Source organism: Gymnoscopelus microlampas, assembly GCF_963454915.1.
Source record: "Gymnoscopelus microlampas genome assembly, chromosome: 14".
NCBI lineage: Eukaryota > Metazoa > Chordata > Actinopteri > Myctophiformes > Myctophidae > Gymnoscopelus > Gymnoscopelus microlampas.
The window spans coordinates 32,968,746-32,989,207 of NC_139951.1; the positions used below are offsets into that span (position 1 = coordinate 32,968,746).

The 20,462-nt window shown below is 44.9% G+C and overlaps 1 protein-coding gene across 4 annotated transcripts in view; it reads left to right on the forward strand.

Moving 5' to 3' along the window:
- Window positions 1-20,462, forward strand: part of LOC311059484 (myosin phosphatase Rho interacting protein) — a 36,496-nt gene that overhangs the window by 4,586 nt on the left and 11,448 nt on the right. For all 4 annotated transcript variants that reach the window (XM_084077464.1, XM_084077463.1, XM_084077465.1 and 1 more), the window contains exons 2-15: window positions 1,172-1,249; window positions 1,792-1,857; window positions 8,380-8,531; window positions 8,878-8,962; window positions 9,140-9,314; window positions 9,432-9,861; window positions 12,995-13,121; window positions 14,550-14,648; window positions 17,425-17,481; window positions 18,283-18,351; window positions 18,459-18,548; window positions 18,677-18,786; window positions 19,097-19,643; window positions 19,757-19,894. In XM_084077464.1, coding sequence (XP_083933590.1) covers window positions 1,172-1,249; window positions 1,792-1,857; window positions 8,380-8,531; window positions 8,878-8,962; window positions 9,140-9,314; window positions 9,432-9,861; window positions 12,995-13,121; window positions 14,550-14,648; window positions 17,425-17,481; window positions 18,283-18,351; window positions 18,459-18,548; window positions 18,677-18,786; window positions 19,097-19,643; window positions 19,757-19,894 — 2,223 coding nt within the window. The remainder of the gene's footprint in view (window positions 1-1,171; window positions 1,250-1,791; window positions 1,858-8,379; window positions 8,532-8,877; window positions 8,963-9,139; window positions 9,315-9,431; window positions 9,862-12,994; window positions 13,122-14,549; window positions 14,649-17,424; window positions 17,482-18,282; window positions 18,352-18,458; window positions 18,549-18,676; window positions 18,787-19,096; window positions 19,644-19,756; window positions 19,895-20,462) is intronic.

The window sequence follows — 20,462 nt, forward strand, 5'->3', positions numbered from 1 at the left end:
GGCTGCTTCTCCCTGCCTCAACGGCCTGCCATCACCCCCAGGTGTCTGTCACAGCTGCTCTCCCCTTGTGCTTTTTCTCTCTCACGCTCTCTTTTCTTCCTTTTTTCTTTTGCGTGTTTCCAGACCATTTTGTGCATTAAAACATTAGCGATGGGCTAAATGTAATTGTTTGTCATCCTCTGCCAAATTAGCAGAGAATTTGGATTTATGTGGGTCATGACGTCTCTCTCCCCTCCAAAAAATCTGTCTCGACTATCCCCATAGGTGCATCTATGCAAGTTCAAACAAGACAGATTTATAGCAGGCATGCGATGACACGGAGCCGCAACAGGGCCAATAATAGTGTAGCTGGGGCTAATAATCAGATGTTTCTGCTCTGCAGGTGAGCCATTCACCTGGATTTTGGCAAAGGTGGGGGGGGGCTCAAGGAAGAAGGAGGGCTGCCTGCCAATGTTTAACACTCAACACAGAGAAAAAAACACTTTTATCCTGGCATCCCTATTTTGGGCATGTGACATGTCATTATTGCTCAATTGTTCAAAAATAGCAGATCTATGAGCTCACAACGCATCGCATATCAGTTCTTTGCGTGCATGTAGGTTGGTTATTTTTGCTATTCGTCAATAGGTCGTTCTATTTAAGTGGTTTTAACGGCGAGCAAAGACTGGGCATTTTAAAAGGCCTTCCCCCTATCCGCCGGCCCTGTGTTTCCAATGTCTTTTGAACTTGTCCTCTGTTTCCATTGGATGTCGGTAGTTTATGGTTAAACAAATCAAGAAGGAGAACCAGTGATCATGTTTTAAGGATTGTATTGTTTTTGCGAGTTTGTTCCTGACTGATAGGCACTCTGCTGGTGTCAGTCACACTTGGACGCCCCACTCTGGTCTCATCTGTTGTGAGGAAATGGGAAGGAGAGGCACCCAAGCGTGTCATCAAACAAGAGTTGATTAAACCAAGAGGCTCACTAACTGGCTGTTGTGTGGTTGCAAAAAATACCTCGTGAGAGGAGAGGACAGGCAACATCTGGGCCCCAAAAGGCTGCACACTCTCCCTCACACACTCTCTCACCATCTCTCTCTCATCCCATCCCCCCTCTGGTTACACTCTCTTCCAGTTTTAATGATTGCCTAAATTGCCCTTTCCCCCCCTCTCTGTTTTTTTTTTTTTACAGGCTAAACCTATTTATGGCGGATGGCTGTGCTTGGCCCCCGAGGGAACTGACTTTGACAATCCTATGCAGAGATCCCGGGTAAGAGTGTATTTGTTGTGGATGTGGACTGGAGCAGGGGGATGGGCATGCGTATGCTCATTTTTTCCTGTACTCCACTGAGATAGACTAGTGGTATGTTACACGGGCTCCATTTCCTGCTGTGAAAAAGGTATGGCTGAACCTTCAGCCCTTAACTGATTCTGATTCATATGGGAGATATAGGCTAATGGCCATTGACACGAAATAATCTCTGTGTCCTTATCTTATTACCTTGCCTTTTTTTTTTTAGGGTGGCATATCTTGGCTTTTGTGAGTCATTAACCACTTGAACCCGAATGTCCCTGTTCTGGGGCAAACATTTGGCAAAAATAGCAGATCTACAAGCGAAGGGTTGATCTTGTAGGTCTGCTATTTTCAGTGAAGAGATTTGGTGTGAAGCGAAAAACGAGGGGGGCAAGTATAGACCCCTGGCGGACTCCGGCCAACAAATTATTTGGTATTTAAGTGACTACTGCCTACTGAGCTTCTTTTACGCTGCCCTGTCAGCTTCTCCAGAATAACTGACTTCTTAATTTTGACAGAAATGGCAGCGGAGATTCTTTGTGCTGTACGAACATGGCTGCCTGCGCTTCGCCCTGGACGAATCGGTAAGCACGGCATCCGCTACACTGAAATCACAGTCTTCATTTGTTGTGGGGAGCCCGGTTGTAAGCTTTAAGACAGCTTATCAGTCTCACCTGGGTATAGCTGATGACTGTACTGTGCGCTTATCTTAACGGGGGAAAAAATGTAAGGCTGTGCCGACAGTGATGCTGAAAATGTACCCTCTCGCTGGAAACGTTTATCACTTGAAAACAACACATCGCCGTAGTTCTTCATAGAGAGGCAAATGGTGCAATAGAGATAAGCATGAAATGAGAACGGTCCAGAAAACAAGAGGGAGGCGGCAGAGCTGTAAAGTCACTTTATTGACCATGTTCACATGGCCTGAGTTTGACATGGAGCAAAATGGCTACCATGTGAATATGGTCTGTGGTGCCCACGCTAAGTCCATGTTTGTGCTGGCGTTGTCGCTGGGGAATGTGACACGGGTGACCAAACCCACACCGGCTGATCAGGCTGGAGATTAGAATGCTTGTGTATAAACATTGGGGCCCACACGTTACCACGTCGCTCGCCTGCCTGTCTATTAGCTTGCTTGAAGACATACAGAAGCGTGGTTTTAACCCATTAAGACCTGAAGCCGATTCTACGTACATGTCTCCTAAATCCCCACAGCTTTCTGAAAAACGTATGTTTCTGTATCAGTGGTGCTCAATCTTTTTCATGTCAAGGACCCCCAAAATTACATGTATTTGGCCACGGACCCCCATCAAAATATTTTGTTCCAGGGACCCCCCAGAAGCAAAGATTTGAGTTAAAAATGTTCGCTTTAAAAAAATATATATTAAAAGATTTGCACACATTTCACGATTTTTCAAAAATAGCAGATCTACAAGCTCATAGCGCGGCACCGCCGCGCTATGAGCTTGTAGATCTGCTATTTTTGAATAGCCCAAAGTGTAAAATAATGCTTTTTAGCTAAAATCTAAAAATGACAGAGTTCCAGGTCTTAATGGGTTAAAATGTCTTGAAAGAAGCCGAGGCCATCATGTGAGTGGAAATGTGGGGTCAATTTAGGAGAGTTGGACTTCAAGGGGTCAGATGCATTGCTCAGTGGTATGGGGGGGGGGGGGGGGGGGGGTGTTGAATTGATGGAAGAAGATTTAGTAGTTTGAATCCACCCTTGCTGAATCTCATGATATTGACATTGATCTGCCACCTAATGACAAAAGAAACCTGTGTGTGTGTGTGCGCGTGTGTGCGTGTGTTTTCCACTGTGTGTAATGTGTTTCCAGTGACACCCGTGCTGGTGTGTAACTGTGTTTTCCTCTCATTGTAATGGTTATTCCAAAACTGTCGGCCTCATTGTCCCCCAGCCTTTTCATCTGCTCTGAGAGCACTCCGGAAAGGCAGGGAAACTGGGTCAGGAAAATGGTCACTTTGCGCAGCAGGACCCTCAGGATAGACGCGCTCCCAAATTTTTAACCTCTATTGCGCATTTAATTCTCTCGTCGAGGTCCTCATTGTTTAACCAAATGGTTTGTCCAGGCCGAGCTGCAATATGTTTTGTTTTTTGGCTGAGGTAATGTACACCGTTGTCTAATGCGGCTATCCCTCCCCTTCCCTGGCTCAGATACAGTGCAGAGATTTAAAGAAGTGACACCCGCCCACATGCTCTCTCTGTCTCTTGCAGTCTTTTTCCTCGTTTGATCACACTATATCTCTCCCACCCATTGAAATTCCTCCTCCAAGAGCCTATGCCATACAAACCCTGTCATGCCAAGGAGCTTGAAGCAGAGAGAGATGGTTTCCTTGCCAGTGGTAACCTCAACTAGCCTAATGGCTCAAATGCATGCCTCACCATTTTGCGTTCAAAGTGGGGTGATTATTTTTATTTATTTTTACTTGGTAAATCATGTTGTCTCCAAGGCTCTCTGAAATTTGCTTGTTGACATGGTTATTATGTCTCTTTGAAATTAAGGTGCACAGATAGTTGCAAGTTTGAAATGGTTGTTCCTGCTCGATTTTTGAAGGAATGCCCAATCTCTGGTACGCCAAAATGCAGTACTGAATTTCTAAATGTCTAAAATGATTCTTTCAGTAGGCAGAATGAGCGGCGATAGAGCTGGCTTTATTACCAATGATCAAATCAACTCTTTCACGCTTCCCTCTCAGACAAATGGTCGAAAGACGACCAAGCCAGCCACATGCTGAAAATGCTAAAGATGTTACCGATGATTAACCTCAGTCAGCAAAATTGATGCTATTACTTACTTGTAATTTACTTATTACTTGGTCAATTAATCTTGTGAAAGACAACCTTGTTCTTCACTGGACAAGACAAAGTTGTCCTTTGTGTGTTTCATTCCAGTTATTATTAGGTGATATAGATTTCATTTTTTGTATTTTGTCAAACTATTCTGGAATGCTTTGGCATCATCCAGTGATTTTCTTATTTCACTGTCTGCGTAACAGACCCAATATGGTCTAAAGACCAGGCAACTTATCCCGCCTGAAGTGATTGTTAGTCATTCCTCTGCTCCTTCCTGGCCAGCTGAGAAGGTCAGAATTAGGCAACCGGCTGGTATGTTGACCACAGGGATGGAAGCGCAGCAGAACCGAATATGATAAACGGTTACCCATTTATTGTTCGATTCTGTTGTGATGGAAAAGCAAGACAGTGTCTTGAGTCCTATACTTGTCGGAAGGAGTGGCCTATACTCACATGGCGAATTGGCGATGGTCTGTCAAAGTATGAGGACCACAGAGTGATGACACTCTGCTATTTTGGGGGACCAGAAGGCATCATAGCCTCTACGTGAAGAGGTAGCCTCTTAAAGCTGAACTATTTTAGCCATGAGGAGAGCGAGAGATGTTCTCAAGTCTTCAGCAGCGTTCCTCTCACATGCCCATATTTGGTGAACTACAGCAGGCTCTCCGTTCCAGGACTACACAGAGAGAGAGAGAGAGAGAGAGAGGAAGGGAGCATACTAGCCCCCCAAAACCACAGGGAAACGTCACATACGCCCCAGACCCAGACATTCCACACACACACACGGCTCGCCGCGGCAAGCGCCCAGGTCTGTTGCTGCCGGGGATTGGGGGTGGTAACGCATCTGATAATTGGGGGAGTTTGAGAATATTTTAACAATGTGCTTTTAACCAGATGATTAGACGTACTGGGTCAGAACATTGTTAATCGGTGGTCTAGGACTCGCCAAAATCAGTATATTTGGCATGGGACCCCAAAATCTGGCCTCAGTCAGGCTCTCATCGCAAGGCATGGCGTCAAACGGAGAGAGAGGTGGTGAAAGTGAGTCTTGAGTCGTGGGGGGGAAACCGGTTTAGTGGGCAGGCTGGAAACGAAGCGAGACCACCCTGAAAGTGTCGAGGTTGAAGGGTCGGTGACCATGAGAACACAGGGGAAGCGGGGGGATCACATCACACACTGCATGGCTTTGCTGCATATCTGCCTCCGTTCTACCCTTTGACTGGAAATGGGAACAGTCCATCAGTCAGTCATTTAGCCAGTCACATCACATATCAACCAAGCCCACCACCTCTCTGTCCTCTGCCAGGCGCATCCACCAGGTGTTGAGTCTTTGTATCCACGACGCTGTTTTATGGCCTGGAAAGTATTTCTACCGTAGCAGCTCTAGCAGTAAGGGGGGGTGGTGGTGGTAGGAGAAGCTAGACTGGCAGTTCCTGTCTGTTGAGGGTTGGAAGAAGAGTGTTGTCGGAGGGCACTGCGTGTCGAGGCACATGTGCCATATAAAACAGCAGCCTCCGGTCCACAGTCTTAACGCGGCGGCCTTTGACGGGACTTGCCACTGGCTTGGCCCATAAAAAGCCTCCTGAAGGATTTATCATTTATAGAGTGGGTGTACTCCACTTAATTCTAAAGCTGGCTCAGTGGGTTTTTTCACAGTTTTTACAATCTTTTTTTTTTTGGGAAGGCTTCACAAGTTTACTATTGGGTTTGGGCTGCAATTAAAAATACCCCAGATTTTAGCATTGGATAATTGCTTGCAGTAGCCGACTTAAGGTGCCACCATATTCAATGGGTCATTTTGACTTGCTTTATTCTACAGTACACAATGCATCTGACTTCATTGAGTAGCATGCTTGTATTGTTTCTCTGTAGTTCAAACTCCTGTCATGTTTTATAGCCTCTTTTTGTGTATCGTGCTCCCATAGAAGCCAAACTCTCAAAAAGAGTCTGAGAAAGTCATTGGTTTTAATAATATCCCGCCATGAGCCTAAAAATAGTTGGCCCCATGGAAGACAGACACAATCGGAGGATATGGTATTGAATCTGTTGTGTAGAAATCAAACAGACTATAATTCATCTGCCTTTGAATGGCAGAGTCTTGGCAGATAAATCTCCTTTGTTTTGGTGCCAGTAGCGGCTAACTGTTTCTAAGCAACAGCAGTTGCCTCTTCTATGCACACACAGGACCAGGATCTGCCGGTACTTAACAGAATCTAACCTTCGCCATAACTGCACCAAGCACAAGGAACTGACCACAGATCAGATTTGGGGATCACTTGGTTCTGAGTGTTGTTTGACTTTGCTTGACCTCATACGTTGGCCTTCACTGCCAAGTAGATGTGAGGCTAACTTTAACTATTTCACTGCAACTACCTTCCCAAATCAGATTGAATCAGCACTAGGTTGATGCATTATCACAGCATACATGTTTTCATATCTTTAAACTGTAATCCCATAAAACATTTAAATGATAGTTACTGGAAGTTTATAGGCCTGAACCCAAAACATAGAAGGATCCATGGCATAGTGTAAATGAAGAGAAATTTGAAATCTTTATGGAGGTCTATGAAGGTCACTGTTGCATTGATGTAGCTTAAGTTCTCTCCCATGCCCTCTGCATCGCTAAATGGCCTAGATGTCCCTCTCTGCCTCAACTTTGTACAGTTTTTTTTCTTCTCCTTTTTTTTGCAGAGGGAGTCCTTCTGCAGCCTCTGAGTTCTAAGTGTGACCCACTGTAATTGCCATATTTGGCAGCCCCCGGGGTTTACTGGCAGATCTTAATAAAGCTGGATCTGTGTTCAATGGCCTTAAAAGGAGCTTGGGAGAGAAACGGCACCTGTTTTACATCTGTAGCAGGCAGAGCAATGCCTGATAACGCTACAGGATTCAGACCAGACGTAAAAGAAAGTACAAGGGGTCTGAGAGGAAGTTTAGGGGAATTCTTCTGGCCTATATTGACGAGACAATACGTTATCAGGTAGAAATAACAATGAGATCATTATTCCCACCTGAAACAAAATGTTGGTGCTGTGTATTGTCAAGGGCTCTTCGGACAAGGTTTTGGTTCCACTGATTGCAACATATGACCATATGACCAAAGAATATGGAACAGATTGGCATTATGTTTTTATTGGAACATATTGTGCAGCATAGTAAATCCATCAAAACATGGAACGGGGTGGATTACTATCATATGGCCAGTCTACTCTAGGCACTCTAGGCTTCTCTGAAAAGAATTATAAAGATCATGCTCTTTATCTCTCAGCTGGTGTACAAACACACAGATGTAGTCACACAGCCTAACCTAATCACTCACACACACACACACACACACACACACACACACACACACACACACACACACACACACACACACACACACACACACACACACACACACACACACACACACACACACACACACACACACACACACACACACACACACACACACACACACACACACACACACACACACACACACACACACACACACACACACACAGACACAGCAGCTTTGGTCCAGCTTCCAGTGCTGTCATCCCTTCTATTCACTCAGAAGGCGCTACAACTGAAAGGATTTCCCCAGTTGCCATGGTGACCTGTTGATAACAGCGGAGTGACCTTACAGTAGAGGGGCTGATATCCCTGATGTGTCCCCTGAGCAAGAATGGTGAAGGAGGAATGAAGGACTGACAGAGAAACAGTCACTTTCACACTCCACTTAGCCCCGGGGAATGTTCACACTGCCATATTTTGAAGTGGGCTAGCAGCACGTTTAGTCCTGGGTTTGCTGGCTTTGCTGTGGAGCACAGTCAACTCTAAATCCAGAAATTGCTGAAAACGTTGCCCCTAAATGGCTAGTGTGAACGCAGGCTGATTAACTGTACAATAACAATTGTCATTGACCAATCACGTGCCTAGCCCAAGGCTTGTACTGAGTAAGCTCTGGGTCTGCATAAAATCTGGGGAACACCTCCTAAGCCAGCCCTGGGCTATCCTCAGCCTGAGGCTAAGCACAGAAAAGTGTGAAAACACAGTGTGTTACTCAGTTAGCAAGTTCTGTCAAATGATGCATTGTTTCTGATCTGAATTGCACCTTTCTCCTTCAACTTTTTCTCTGTTTAGTTTTGAAACATATGGAATGATATCAGTGTTTACCTTTTGCAGCCGTCCTGACGTGTGGCAACAGAGCGCTGTGAGCGTCTCTGCTACCTCTTAATTCAAGGATAACACAATGAGGCTTACATGCATTAAGTCAGTACGTTTTAACGTGATGTTGTTTCTCCCCCAGCCAAGCACGCTGCCTCAGGGCACGGTGAACATGAACCTTTGTACAGATGTCATCGACGCCGAGCCCAAGACGGGCCAGAAGAATGCTCTCGTCATCATCACCCCAGAACAGGAGTACTTCATTAGAGGAGAGAATAAAGAGATTATCAATGGGTAGGTTTATTGTATGCGTGCGTGCGGTCATGAATGAGTCAGTGGTTGCGTTTTATTTTTCTACTCCCTACATTAGTGTTGTTTACTGTCTTGCGGGTGGGTAAAAATACATAGTTGCCACTGTGCCATAGTAAACTGTAGCACTACTAGAATATATAAATGCTTAACCACTTAAGCCCTTTATACTTCATTGTACAACAAACAGCAAACAAACAAAATAGATGTTTTTTAAATTTTCTTTAAAACTGAAAAAATGCCTTCAGACTCTGATCCAGGGCTTTTAATGTGGTTATTAGCAGTCCTGGAGAACAATGTAATGCTATTCACATTGCGTGTTTGTCTTTAGGTGGAGTGAACAGCTGGTGGTGTACCCCAGGACCAATAAGCAGAACCAGAAGAAAAAACGCAAGGTGGAGCCCACTACCTCCCAGGTAACCTTCAGTACAGCGTGAACCATACACAAAATAATAAATTAGTTAGAAAGACAACCTTTGTAATGTCTGGAAGAGTGATGTGGGTCCATTATCAGGAAGCTGATATTCTTCAATTAAATTTGACTTTATTTTATATATTTCTACTTTAATCGACATTTATTTATTCTTTTCCAGGAGCCGGGTCCAGCCAAGGTTGCGGTAACAGGCTCGGGTATCCCTGAAGCAGAGAAGGTTCCAGACTCAAGCTCCATTATCTGGCAGGAGGAGCTAAGCCAGAGAGAGGCTGAAGGGGCTGCTGTATGGTCTGCTGCTGACCTGCCTCCGCTGGGATCTCCAGTTCCCCCTGCTGGTAGGGAGGAATCGGATAACTCGCCCCCAGAATCTGAGCAGAGAAGAGACTAAATCAAATACATAATCACATCAATGTGTATTGCCTTGTAGAGTGACTTCCTGTTTTCTTGTTTAGCTGACTCTGCCTCTGTGGGCCGCGGCTCGGACACTGGCTCCGTGAACGGCGATGAGATGGACCGGGGTGGCCCGCCTCTCCACGGCTCGGCGCCCAACGACCTACTCTCCCCTACGGGCTCCTGCTCCAGCCTGGGCGGCGTGCCGCGGTGCATCTCCCCGGCCCCCAGCGACCCCTTCCCCTCCGGCAGCTCGCTGCTCTCCAACGGCTCGCACATCAGTGGCTCGGTCAGCTCGCTGGACTCGGACGCCAGCGGCAGCACCGTGACCAGCACCGACAGCCACCCGGCTGGCCACCGGGGGGCCCACGGCCACCACGAAACCACTCGCTCCAGACGCCTGGAGGCCGAGGCCAGGAAGGCTGAGAAGAGGAGCCGGTTGAGGAGCCCCGAGAGGCAGGAGAGGGAGGCCGTCCTCAGTCCCGAGAGGAGGTCAGTGGGTCTGCATTGGCTTTGTCATCCTGTCTGTCCCTTCAGTGTCCCTCATCTGAACCACATGAAACCTAACATCCCTATTCTGGGTGAACTTTGCGTGAAAATAGACAAATATTCAGGGAAAATAGACAATCTACAAGAGATTGGCCATTTTCGGCAGAGATTTGATGTAGAGGAAAAAAAGCAGGAGGCCAAGTACAAACCCCGGTCAAGAAGTGTACATGGTTTAATAGTCTGCTTTTCGGTGTTTCTCTGACATAGTCCATCACTTGTCTTTCCCATTCCTCCAGTAATCAAGGTTCAAGGTGTTTATTATTTTCACATACGCGTACAATACAGCCGGTAGAAACATTGTTTTAATTGGTTAAACAGAAGCGTTCTTTAGCCGTCTGTGGAACACGGCCTGGACATGCAGAGACATTAAAGACATATTCAGCCCGTCTAAACCATGCTGTCCTCTCAGCCAGGTAAAGCAGTTAATCAGCCACTGGTTTAGCCTTAGCTTGATGAACCAGGTTAGCGGGCAGCCTTTTTTGGAATGCCAGCTTCCCTGCTGTCTGGAGACAGTGGAGCACTAGGCTTTATCCATTTAAAGGCATGCACTCGCATAGACAGTCCTGTGACGCACTTAACCGACATACTTAACCACTTTTGATGCACACTCAGAACCGGTGTATTTTCCATGGAGGGGTGGAGAAAATGCCGTATTTGGTGATAATGGAGACATTAGACGCAGACTGAGATTTGAGATGCTCTGCTTTGAATATTCCTGTGTGTGTATTTCTTGGACCATATTTGTTACTAATAATTGTATATTGGCAGTTTTGGGGGGGTCAGCGCTTATATTCTGTGTAAGCACACACTGTATAAACATACTGGCTTTGTACTTTTCCATTCAGCAATCTACCCCTCAGCCCCTGGGCGCTGTTCTTGGAAAGGTCACAGGTCATACACACACCAGTGAGGGCAGCATTTCAAACGAAACAAGTTGGGGGGAGGGAGGGGGTCATCTTTTTCCTCCCAGAGCCAGCTTCCTGGCTGCTCCATTCCCTACATCCAAGCCCGGCTCCGAAAGAAAGGGAGGAGATGGGAGGGAAAAATAGAAAGAATGCACACACAGTTGGCCTTGAGAACAGATAACCGGTCCATTTGGACTGTTTGGGCTTTTAGAGGAACAGACATCTTGTTCACATGGCAGCCATTACATCATAAGAGTAGAAGTATGATGTAACAGCAAAATGACAGATGTGTGAATATGGTTAACCCATTAAGACCTGAGGCTGATTCTAAAAAATGTTTTCTAAATCCTAATGGTTTTTTCTTTTTACATAAAAAATATAATAAAAAAGAAAATATATAATATATAAAAAATATCTCAAAATATGTTGTTCCAGACATCCCCAGAAGCAAAGATTTTAGTTACAAATGTTCCCTTTAAAAAAAGATATATTCAAAGGTTTGCGCACACTTTACACGATTTTTCAAAAATAGCAGATCTACAAGCTCATAGCGTGGCACTCGGTGCGGCGCTTTGAGCTTGTATATCTTGTATAAATAAAATCTTAGAATGACACAGCTGCGTTCCCGGTCTAAATGGGTTAATTAGCCAGTGAGGCGGCCATGGATCATGTGACTGAAATGCCCCTCAGCCGTCCGTCCTCTTCCTTCTCTCTCTCCCATGTTGCCTTTTAAGGAGGCCAGCTATGGCTGAGGAATCCCCAAATAAGGGCAGCATCAAAAAAAAGAAGAGTAATTTAATATTTCCCACTGCCTCTCTCTTTCTCTCTCGCTCTCTCTCTCTCTCTGTGTAAAGTGAATTCCACTGGCTTTTTAACAAAGGCTGTATGTGTGGGAATGTGTCAAAGCCGGCAGTGTACCATTTCATTTGTTGGAGCTGTGTTTATGCAAGTCTGCAGATACAACACAGCTTAAGGTACTATCTCATCTGTGATCTTAAAGTCCGGTGTTGGCGCTGCGGCTGCCCCCCCCCCCCTTCTAATATTGTTTGACCACCGGGCTGCTGACCTTGCCATAGGATACGTCCTTGACGTACCCAAGCTGCCCCATAAACAGACTTGTCCATTGTCTGTTTGATTGATACTGTACGCCATCTTATCTATAAATTCCAGGAACCACTGTATATATACTGCATGTATGTATGATTGTCCTTCGTATATCTCGAGCCCTTTAACCCATTAAGACCGGGAACGCATCAGTGTCATTTTTAGATTTCTTTGGCTATTCAAAAATAGCAGCTATACAAGCTCACATGAGCTTGTATAGCTGCAACAAACAAAAATAGCAGATCTACAAGCTCATAGCGCGGCACTCGGTGCCGCGCTATGAGCTTGTATATCTGCTATTTTTGAATAGCCATAGTATAAAATATGGATAAAGTGGTTACACGGCTGCGATCCCGGTTTGAATGGGTTATTCCAATCAACGTCATACTTGGCGAATGGACCTAAGGAAGTACAGTGTGTGTGTGAAGTTGGATCAGATGAACGGTTCTCCATACCCGGCCTGCTCCGAATGGGCACACATTCCCAACAACGGCCACGCCCCAAACAGGCATTGCACCAGTATTATGAACTGTATGACCTCTAGGGCTGTCACGATTATGACATTTTACTTGACAATTAATTATCGCTCAAATAATTGCGATTAACGATTTCATTGTTTCTTTCGTTGAACATTATGAATGCAAATTTCATTTCTTATTGGCTTTTTGGCTTCGTAAGCAAAAGCTGCACAGCGCAGATATGACATAACTTACATATTTAATAACTTTATACTTAAAAACAAAGAAAAAATAACATTAATAGTGGATCTACAAGCTCAAAACGCGTCGCGATGCGACACGTTTTCAGCTTGTAGATCTGCTTTTTCCACTATTTTTGAAAATGTTTGAAAATATATGAAAACCTTTCAACATGGAAATGATTATGACAATAATGCGAAAAATAATTGTGATTATGAAATAATTGTGACAGGCCTAATGACGTCTGGACGCTCTGTCTGTTCCATCTTGCTTAGTTGTGACTTTTCCTGTTTGTTGTGGTCACTTTGCTGTAACTGCTTGGTGTTTAACCTTTGCACGTGTGTGTGTTTGTGTGTTCCCTGGATCCAGTCGCTCCGGCGTGATTGAGAAGTTGGAGGCCTTGGAGCTGGAGAATGCAGAGAGGATGGAGGTGGAGGAAGCAGGGAGGGGAGGAGCCAGACAAGGCCGCAGCGAACACAGACGCTTCCACAGAGAGGTAATGCTTGTGTGTGTGTGTGTGTGTGTGTTTGGTTGCATGTTCGTGCTAACAGTGCCAGCATTGTGCAGCAGTTTACAATGGATGTGGTAAGGACTTGTAAACAGTGTTTTTTAAACAACATCACATGGCAGAACAGAACGCAGACGTGAGCTTAGCTTTGGACCCACGAGCATATGTTGTGTTTTTCCTCTCGTTCCAGCAGACCCCAGTACCCCCCCCCCCCCCCCCACACCCCCCTTTTCTGTCCTGCCTTTGTTTTGGTTGGAGGTCATAGGTCAGGAGCGTGTGCTGTATTCATTTCCAGTTTCCATTCTGTTTCGGGATTCCCCTGGCGATTGCGCTTCCCTTTCCCACCCTGGCCCTGCTGCACTCGAGCTACAGCGGCTTAAACTCTACCCCCCCCCCCCCCCCTCTCTGTAGTAGAGAGAGAGATGCACAACATTGGGTCAGAAGTCAAAAACAGATTGAGAACTGCCACCAGAATGTTGAGGGGAACTGATCTCACCACCTCACACATCACGCAGAGTGACTTTACCGCTTTTTGAGTTCTTTTTTTTACCACTTTCCAGATGAAAGATAAAGGCACAACACTGGTTATTACGCACGTACTCTGTGCCCGTGTTGGAATTCTGTCCATCTCCACTGTTGCTGTCAAACATCCAGTCGCGCAACACTCCCTCTTTATATACACAGATTGCGGTTCGAGACACCCTGTTTTGCTTCACGCTATCAGCGCGCATTCAGTGTTATCATTCTCTCTGGTTCAGCGCGGTGCCGTGCTGAGTTCAGCCTCAGAAAACATGCACGTTTGACGGGGGGGAAGGGGGGGGGGGGGGGGGGGCGGTCATTGGCTGTCATGATATTTTCGTATGCACTGAGCGCTGGTTTCGCACTTTCCCACCCAGACCCTGACCCACATTACGTTACTTCCTGCTTTTCAGATGTCTCTGGAAAGCAGGACGTTTCCTGTATCTGTTATGATGAATCTGATTCCCACAGAATAAAAAAACAAAAACGTATGATTTAAAACAAAGAGCAAAGAAAGAAAAACATAACATAAAGTATTGTTTCTCAAAGTGGGGTCCAGGGACCCCCAGGGGTCCTTTGGCGGATACCAGGGGGTCCTCAGCAAAATTTGTTAATAAAGCGTCACAATGATTTTTAGCCCTTTATCCATATTTTATAGTTTGGCTATTCAAAAATATCAGATCTACAAGCTCATAGCGCGGGGTGCCGCGCTATGAGCTTGTAGACCTGCTATTTTTTAACACAAATTTTCGCTTCTGGGTGTCCCTGGTACAACATATTTTCAGGTGGGGGTCCACGTCCACATGCATATCAATTTGGGGGTCCTTGGCACGAAAACATTTGAGAGCCACTGACATAAAGTGTGTGTGTGTGTGTGTGTGTGTGTGTGTTCTCCAGGAGCAGAAACATGGCCAGGGACTGGACTTCCCCTCCACCCTCCCTCCACTGAGGAGAGCAAAATCCCTGGACCGACGGACCAGTGAGTCTGTCATGACAGTAAGTGGTCTCTGTCCTACTCTCTCTCTTTGTATAGCAAGGTTCTCTTCTGTACGTATATCACGGTTCACATGATCCTTTTAATGTCTCTTGTAACTAATACAGACGGATCCTGTATTAAGCTACTATTAGCATAGTGGCCAGTCTTGTGGTGGCAATATGGCACTGTGAGTCCTCACCAGGATATAAAATGACTGTATGGGTTTACATCGCTTTTTCCTTTTTTTAAATGATGGAATTTCTCGCATGAGTAAGACAGCATTATAGTAATAGAGTTTTTCATGGTGTTTGGTCATAGTTCCCTCAATCAGCAATACATCACACCGGCACATTCGCCTGCTTTGTTCTGAAAATTGAAAGATGGAGGTGATTGATTATGTCCCATTTGTTTGGCTAGTCTTTTCTATTCCTTTGTGAAGAAGAGATATTATAAGAAGATATAATAAGAACAGAGAAAACACATTACATTTTCTTTAACAAAGCCAGCTAACTTGTGTTGAAGCAGAATTCTGATTGGCGGAGTGGTGATTACATCACAAATCGTCCAGTTTGTGTTGCGTCCAGATTCCAAAATTCCCAGACTTGATCACCTGACATAATGAGGTGTTCATGTGGCACTTCCTGGTGGGAAACTCGAGGAGACCGTTAATCTGACAACACATGATGAAATCAAAGCACTGCTCGTCCAGAATAAACTTAGTAATCAACTGGGGCTATTTGCTCAAGGTGTTTCTGTTGTTTGCGTGTGTTTGTGTTAGTGTTGATGGGTGTAGACTGTGCTTTTCTAGACAATACCTCTGTTGTTCTACTAAGCTGTGAAGAGTCTATGGTCAGATGCAATGCCAGGGCTGTTGCTGAGAGAGGTCATTGGGTTGCTTTTGTTGTTGTTGTTGTTGGGTTGAATGTAGGGCTGTAACTATCGATTATGTTCTTAGAGAATACTTTTCAATTACTTTTTAGATTAAATGAACAATCACAATTGTTATGTCAACAAATGCGACGTTAAAATGTTTTAACAAAAAAAACTACATTGATTAGTTTGAGTAAACAACACTTAACCCCTATTTTATTCTTTGTTGTGGAAACATAGCAAGAATAGCTGATCTGCAAGCTTGGCTGTTGCACCCCTAGTTGAAGGGCTAGTGAGGTTGGCTAACAGATCAGAACAGAATGGCACACATCAAGAGATTGAGAAAGGTTTCAGTAGATCCAGACTTCATTCTTAAAGCAAAGCTGGCCCTTTGTATTTATGGCAGCTTTGCTTGGGAAGCTGTTTCTTAGCCTGGTTGGAGAAATGACCGTCTTTGTCCTGTTTCTGTCTTTTACGGCTACTGTTAATTATCTAATCAACAAATTCAGATGAATTATATTAAAACAAAGCAAATGAGATCGGGACTGTGTTGCATATGCCTTAGCCTGTATCTCTGTCGGGTCAGCTGATTTAAGGATGCATTTGTCACTAATGTAGGTTCCAGACTTCTTATCTGTGGACTGAACCTACTTCAGACTAATGCTAGTGTTTCTTTGGCCTACTGTAGGTGTGGTTGTGTGAGAGTGTGGATCTGTAGGGCAGTCGTCCATGATGCAGGGTGCAGTACTGCGCCCTCCTCTCCCTCTCCTGTCCAGGTTATCCTCCTGCTATCTCTGTGTGCAGCCTTTTATCATCTGTGTGATTTTGGAGCACCCATTCTGCCAAGTGCGTCTGTCTGTGTGTCTCTGTCTGTTTGAAGACTTGGAGAGCGACAGAACAAAGAGTGTGTGTGTGTATGTCACAACTTAACCACTGCTTCCTGAGGGCACTGATCACATGTGTGTGTGTATGTGTGCGCGTGTGTTTTGTCCCACCGTGTGGAATCACAGCAGACTACAACCAAACTGGGCACCGGATGCTGCAACCTCAGCTATCATAGTACAGAACAGCAGCAACATCGGCAGAAGTTGCCCCTGTCAAGCGGATCATGTCTAAAGATGATCATATATTGAAAACAAACCAATAGATTTGTCTGAGCCATTGGTAGGGTCAACTTCTACCCTCAGCTGAGTGAGCATGTGTTTGTCTCTGCTGCTGACCTGACAATTATTTTGTTCACCCGTTTTAAATGCTGACGGTGTGTGCCCTTTTGACTTGAAGTGTAGAAAGCTCAAATGTCTGCTATAGTTTGGGCTAATTCATACCCTGTTTCGTGTTTATTGTGTTTATAATTGTATCACAGCCACAGGTAAGTGGACTGAACTCATCGTCTACTTACAGTATAAAGCGCTGTGTGATTTTATGTTTCAGTGCCTACATGAGTTAAAACCAAGCACTTTAACATTCTATTAGTTTGTCTTGCATGATGACATGGTGCTACAGAGGTTTTTAGTCGTAAAGGACCATACTGCACGTTTAGCCTATTGACTATGACTCAAGGTATACTCAACCTTACTACAGAGCATTTTCCAAAACACACATTACATAGTTGGTTTAATTCTCAAGGAAGCTATTGGATTCAGTTTATTTCAGTAAAGCTTTATAAGTTTGTTCAGTTTTTCAGGTAAGTTTGGTACAATTGTAATGTAAATACTCTTAACTGCATGTCATTTGGAGAAAATATAAATAAGTGTGAAATCTAAAATTAAGACATTAACAGGAAAATGTTTATGTACGATATATGACTGATGATGTGAATACGTAACATGTATTGATGCTGGTATGGTCCTTTTTAAGAGAGACTTTAACTTTCATTCAGATGTACAGTGTCTCACTATCCCCTTTTTCCCCGCTTCTTCTTTTTAGCCGGATTTGCTGAACTTCAAAAAGGGTTGGATGATGAAGTTGGATGAGCAAAGCCAGGTACTCTCTGAGCTTGTTAGCCTACAGACAGCTTTATGTGTGGTTTAGTCGCGTCACTCAACATTGTGGGGAGCGCTCGTTTTGGTCCATGCGTCTCAGCCAATTGCAACAATTGGGTGCGGGGGGTTTCTTTCATATGATAAAATGCACTTGCAAAATACCCAATGATTAACTGAAGGTTGAATGTGATGTAATGCATTAGCGTTGTGTCAACAGTTCTAAGACATGTATTTAAATGGCAGTCACTTGAATTGCAGAGATGGAGTCATCTAAGAAAGATATTGAATCAGTAGTCATTTGAATTGAAGCGATTGAGTCCTCTAAGAAAGGTACTGAAAAGTTATTTGAATTTAAGTGATGGAGTCATCAAAGAAGGGACTCGGTGGCTAGTTCAAACGACATCTGAAATGTCCGCCCAAGCACCTCAGAATGTCTGTACCATTATATGGCCTTTACAGAGGGCTGGTCAGACTTTGATGTCAGAGCTTCAATGAGGACAGTTAAAAGAGCGAGCTGGGACCCAAGGGCTTTGCACATGCATTTTTACACAACATATGGACAGGGAGATGGGTGTCAGGAGCTACAAAAACTCCTGCATCTCGTAGCTGCTTTTACCGACTGAGGGAATATTGAGGTTATACACGTGAACAAACTCTCATTTCTCAAATATCTCGTCAGTTTCTCATTAGTCTAGTTGGCAGTTTTATGTGCTTCTGCAATGCGGTCTATTGCTTTGACATGATTTTGTCTTTGAACTTTGTGTAACCTGCCTTTCCTCTTTCACCCCTCTCCACTCTGCAGTGGAAAAAATATTGGTTTGTGCTGACAGATCACAGCCTGCGATACTACAAGGACTCCATCGCTGAAGAGGTGACACAGCTTTTTTTATTTTTTCATTAATCTTGCCAATCATTTTTCCTAATCTTGGCAATTGTTACATTTCATGTTTGTCACATTCCATGTTTGTGTCACCTCAGGCTTCTGATCTGGATGGTGAGATCGACCTGTCTACTTGCTACAATGTCACGGAGTACCAGGCGCAACGCAACTATGGTTTCCAAATACATGTGAGGGACAACTCCTTTCTTATATAGACATTAATAGACATTTTGTTGTTATTTTTAGCATATCATATCTTTGTCCGTTGAGCCCTAAGTGATCATCTATGTATTTAACACTGACTGTCAATGTTCAGACCCAGGAGGGCATGCACACTCTGTCAGCCATGACGGCAGGTATACGGAGGAATTGGATCCAGGCAGTCATGAAGAATGTGAGACCCTCCACCGCTCCTGATGTGGCAAGGTCAGTTTGACAAATCTTAATATGAGTTGCTTAGCAACGCATACTGTAAACAGCAGATTCAATTCTTCATAAAACCTTGATCTCAGTGTTTCATTCGCAGCACCATATAAAAAAAAATGTGTATAGCAGCAATAGTACAATTGCATTTGGCGGTGAATAACATCACAGCCGTGATGTTATTCATCATAACACACTTCCTCTCGTGTTCTATTGTTACTTTCATTGATAACCCACCCTGCTGTTGGATCTGGGCACAGAGGCTCTTGAGTATTTCAGTATACCTTTTTAAACTTTCTTTTGCTGCCTTTAGCTCGACTGAGGCTGCACTGGAGGGTCTGGTTAGACCAGATGTCACCCAGGACTCTGAGGTCTCGTCCACGGAGCGAGACCCCGCAGCGGGCGTCAAGAAGAGCCGGGCCCGCGAGCGCAGAAAGGAAGGTCGCTCGAAGACCTTCGACTGGGCAGAGTTCCGACCCATCGCCCAGGCTCTGGCCCACCAGCGGGCCCAGGAGGCCGAAGGCCTGCAGGCAGACCTCGGAGACCTCGACCGGACTCGCAGACGGGAAGAGAGGCGAAAGAGGTACGAGTCTGTGACCGGCACGAGTGCGGAGCCCCCGGCCGCTGTCGAGGGAGGGAGGATGGACTGTGAGAGTGGAGGGGGCGATGGACACACGGAGCTCGACGCGGGAGGTCCCTTAGCCGTGGAGACGCAGCAGCAGGTGGAGGAGGTGATCGAACAGCACTGGCAACAGGTGGAGAAGACGCCCATACGGGACGAGAGGAGAGTTCCGCTGCCCTCAACTGTGCACAAAGAGGCAGCAGATTTGGAGAAACTGTTGGAAAGTTACAAGAAAGGGGTATGTTGATACTGAGAGGGGCAGAATCTGTGGAAAACGGGGAACCAAGCTCAATTTAACAATTTTCTGTTACTGACATTTTGTATGGCTCGCCCTGTCGCCCACCTTTCCAGGTAGAAGAGCTGAAGACGCAACTGGGCAGCTGTCACCAGCAGCTGGTCGACTCCAACCAGCACAAGCAGGACTTGGAAACCCAGCTGAGAACGGCCCTGGAGAGAGAGCAGGACATCCGCTCGGGCTACATCTCCCCGGTGAGTCATTAGATAACTAGTCGCTATGTATTCAGTGCTGTACTGCATTATATACTGTGCCGTCTTTAAAAAAAAGGCCTGCTGTTGGGTTTCATGCATACGTTCGGAACTGAGCAGCATTTTCCTTCCATTTTGTAACAATCTTTGCATGTTGTATATTTTATGGTAAGAAAAACATCAAACTGACTGACCTCGATGCTACAAAACGGCTACAGATACTGTATGTGCCCTTTGCATGAGTTCATTGCATGTGAAGAAAAACATGGAGATCTTATTACTACTTTGGCTTCTACTAGCGTATCTCTTATTTATGTGATGGATAGGCTTGTGTAGGATAGAGTTTATGAACTTATGCTAGAAGTTAATATGAACAATAAATAATAAATAATTCGATTGATTATGGACCAAATAACACCACCGTTGTGGTGGTCATTATTAATGGCATTATACTTTTCGCCTATTAAAATGTTTGGCTTGAAATAAATAACCTCTCGGCTTGTCTAATTATTTGCATGGAAGTCAGAATTTCATTTTCTTTTAACTACTATAGACCATCCTTTTTTTTTAA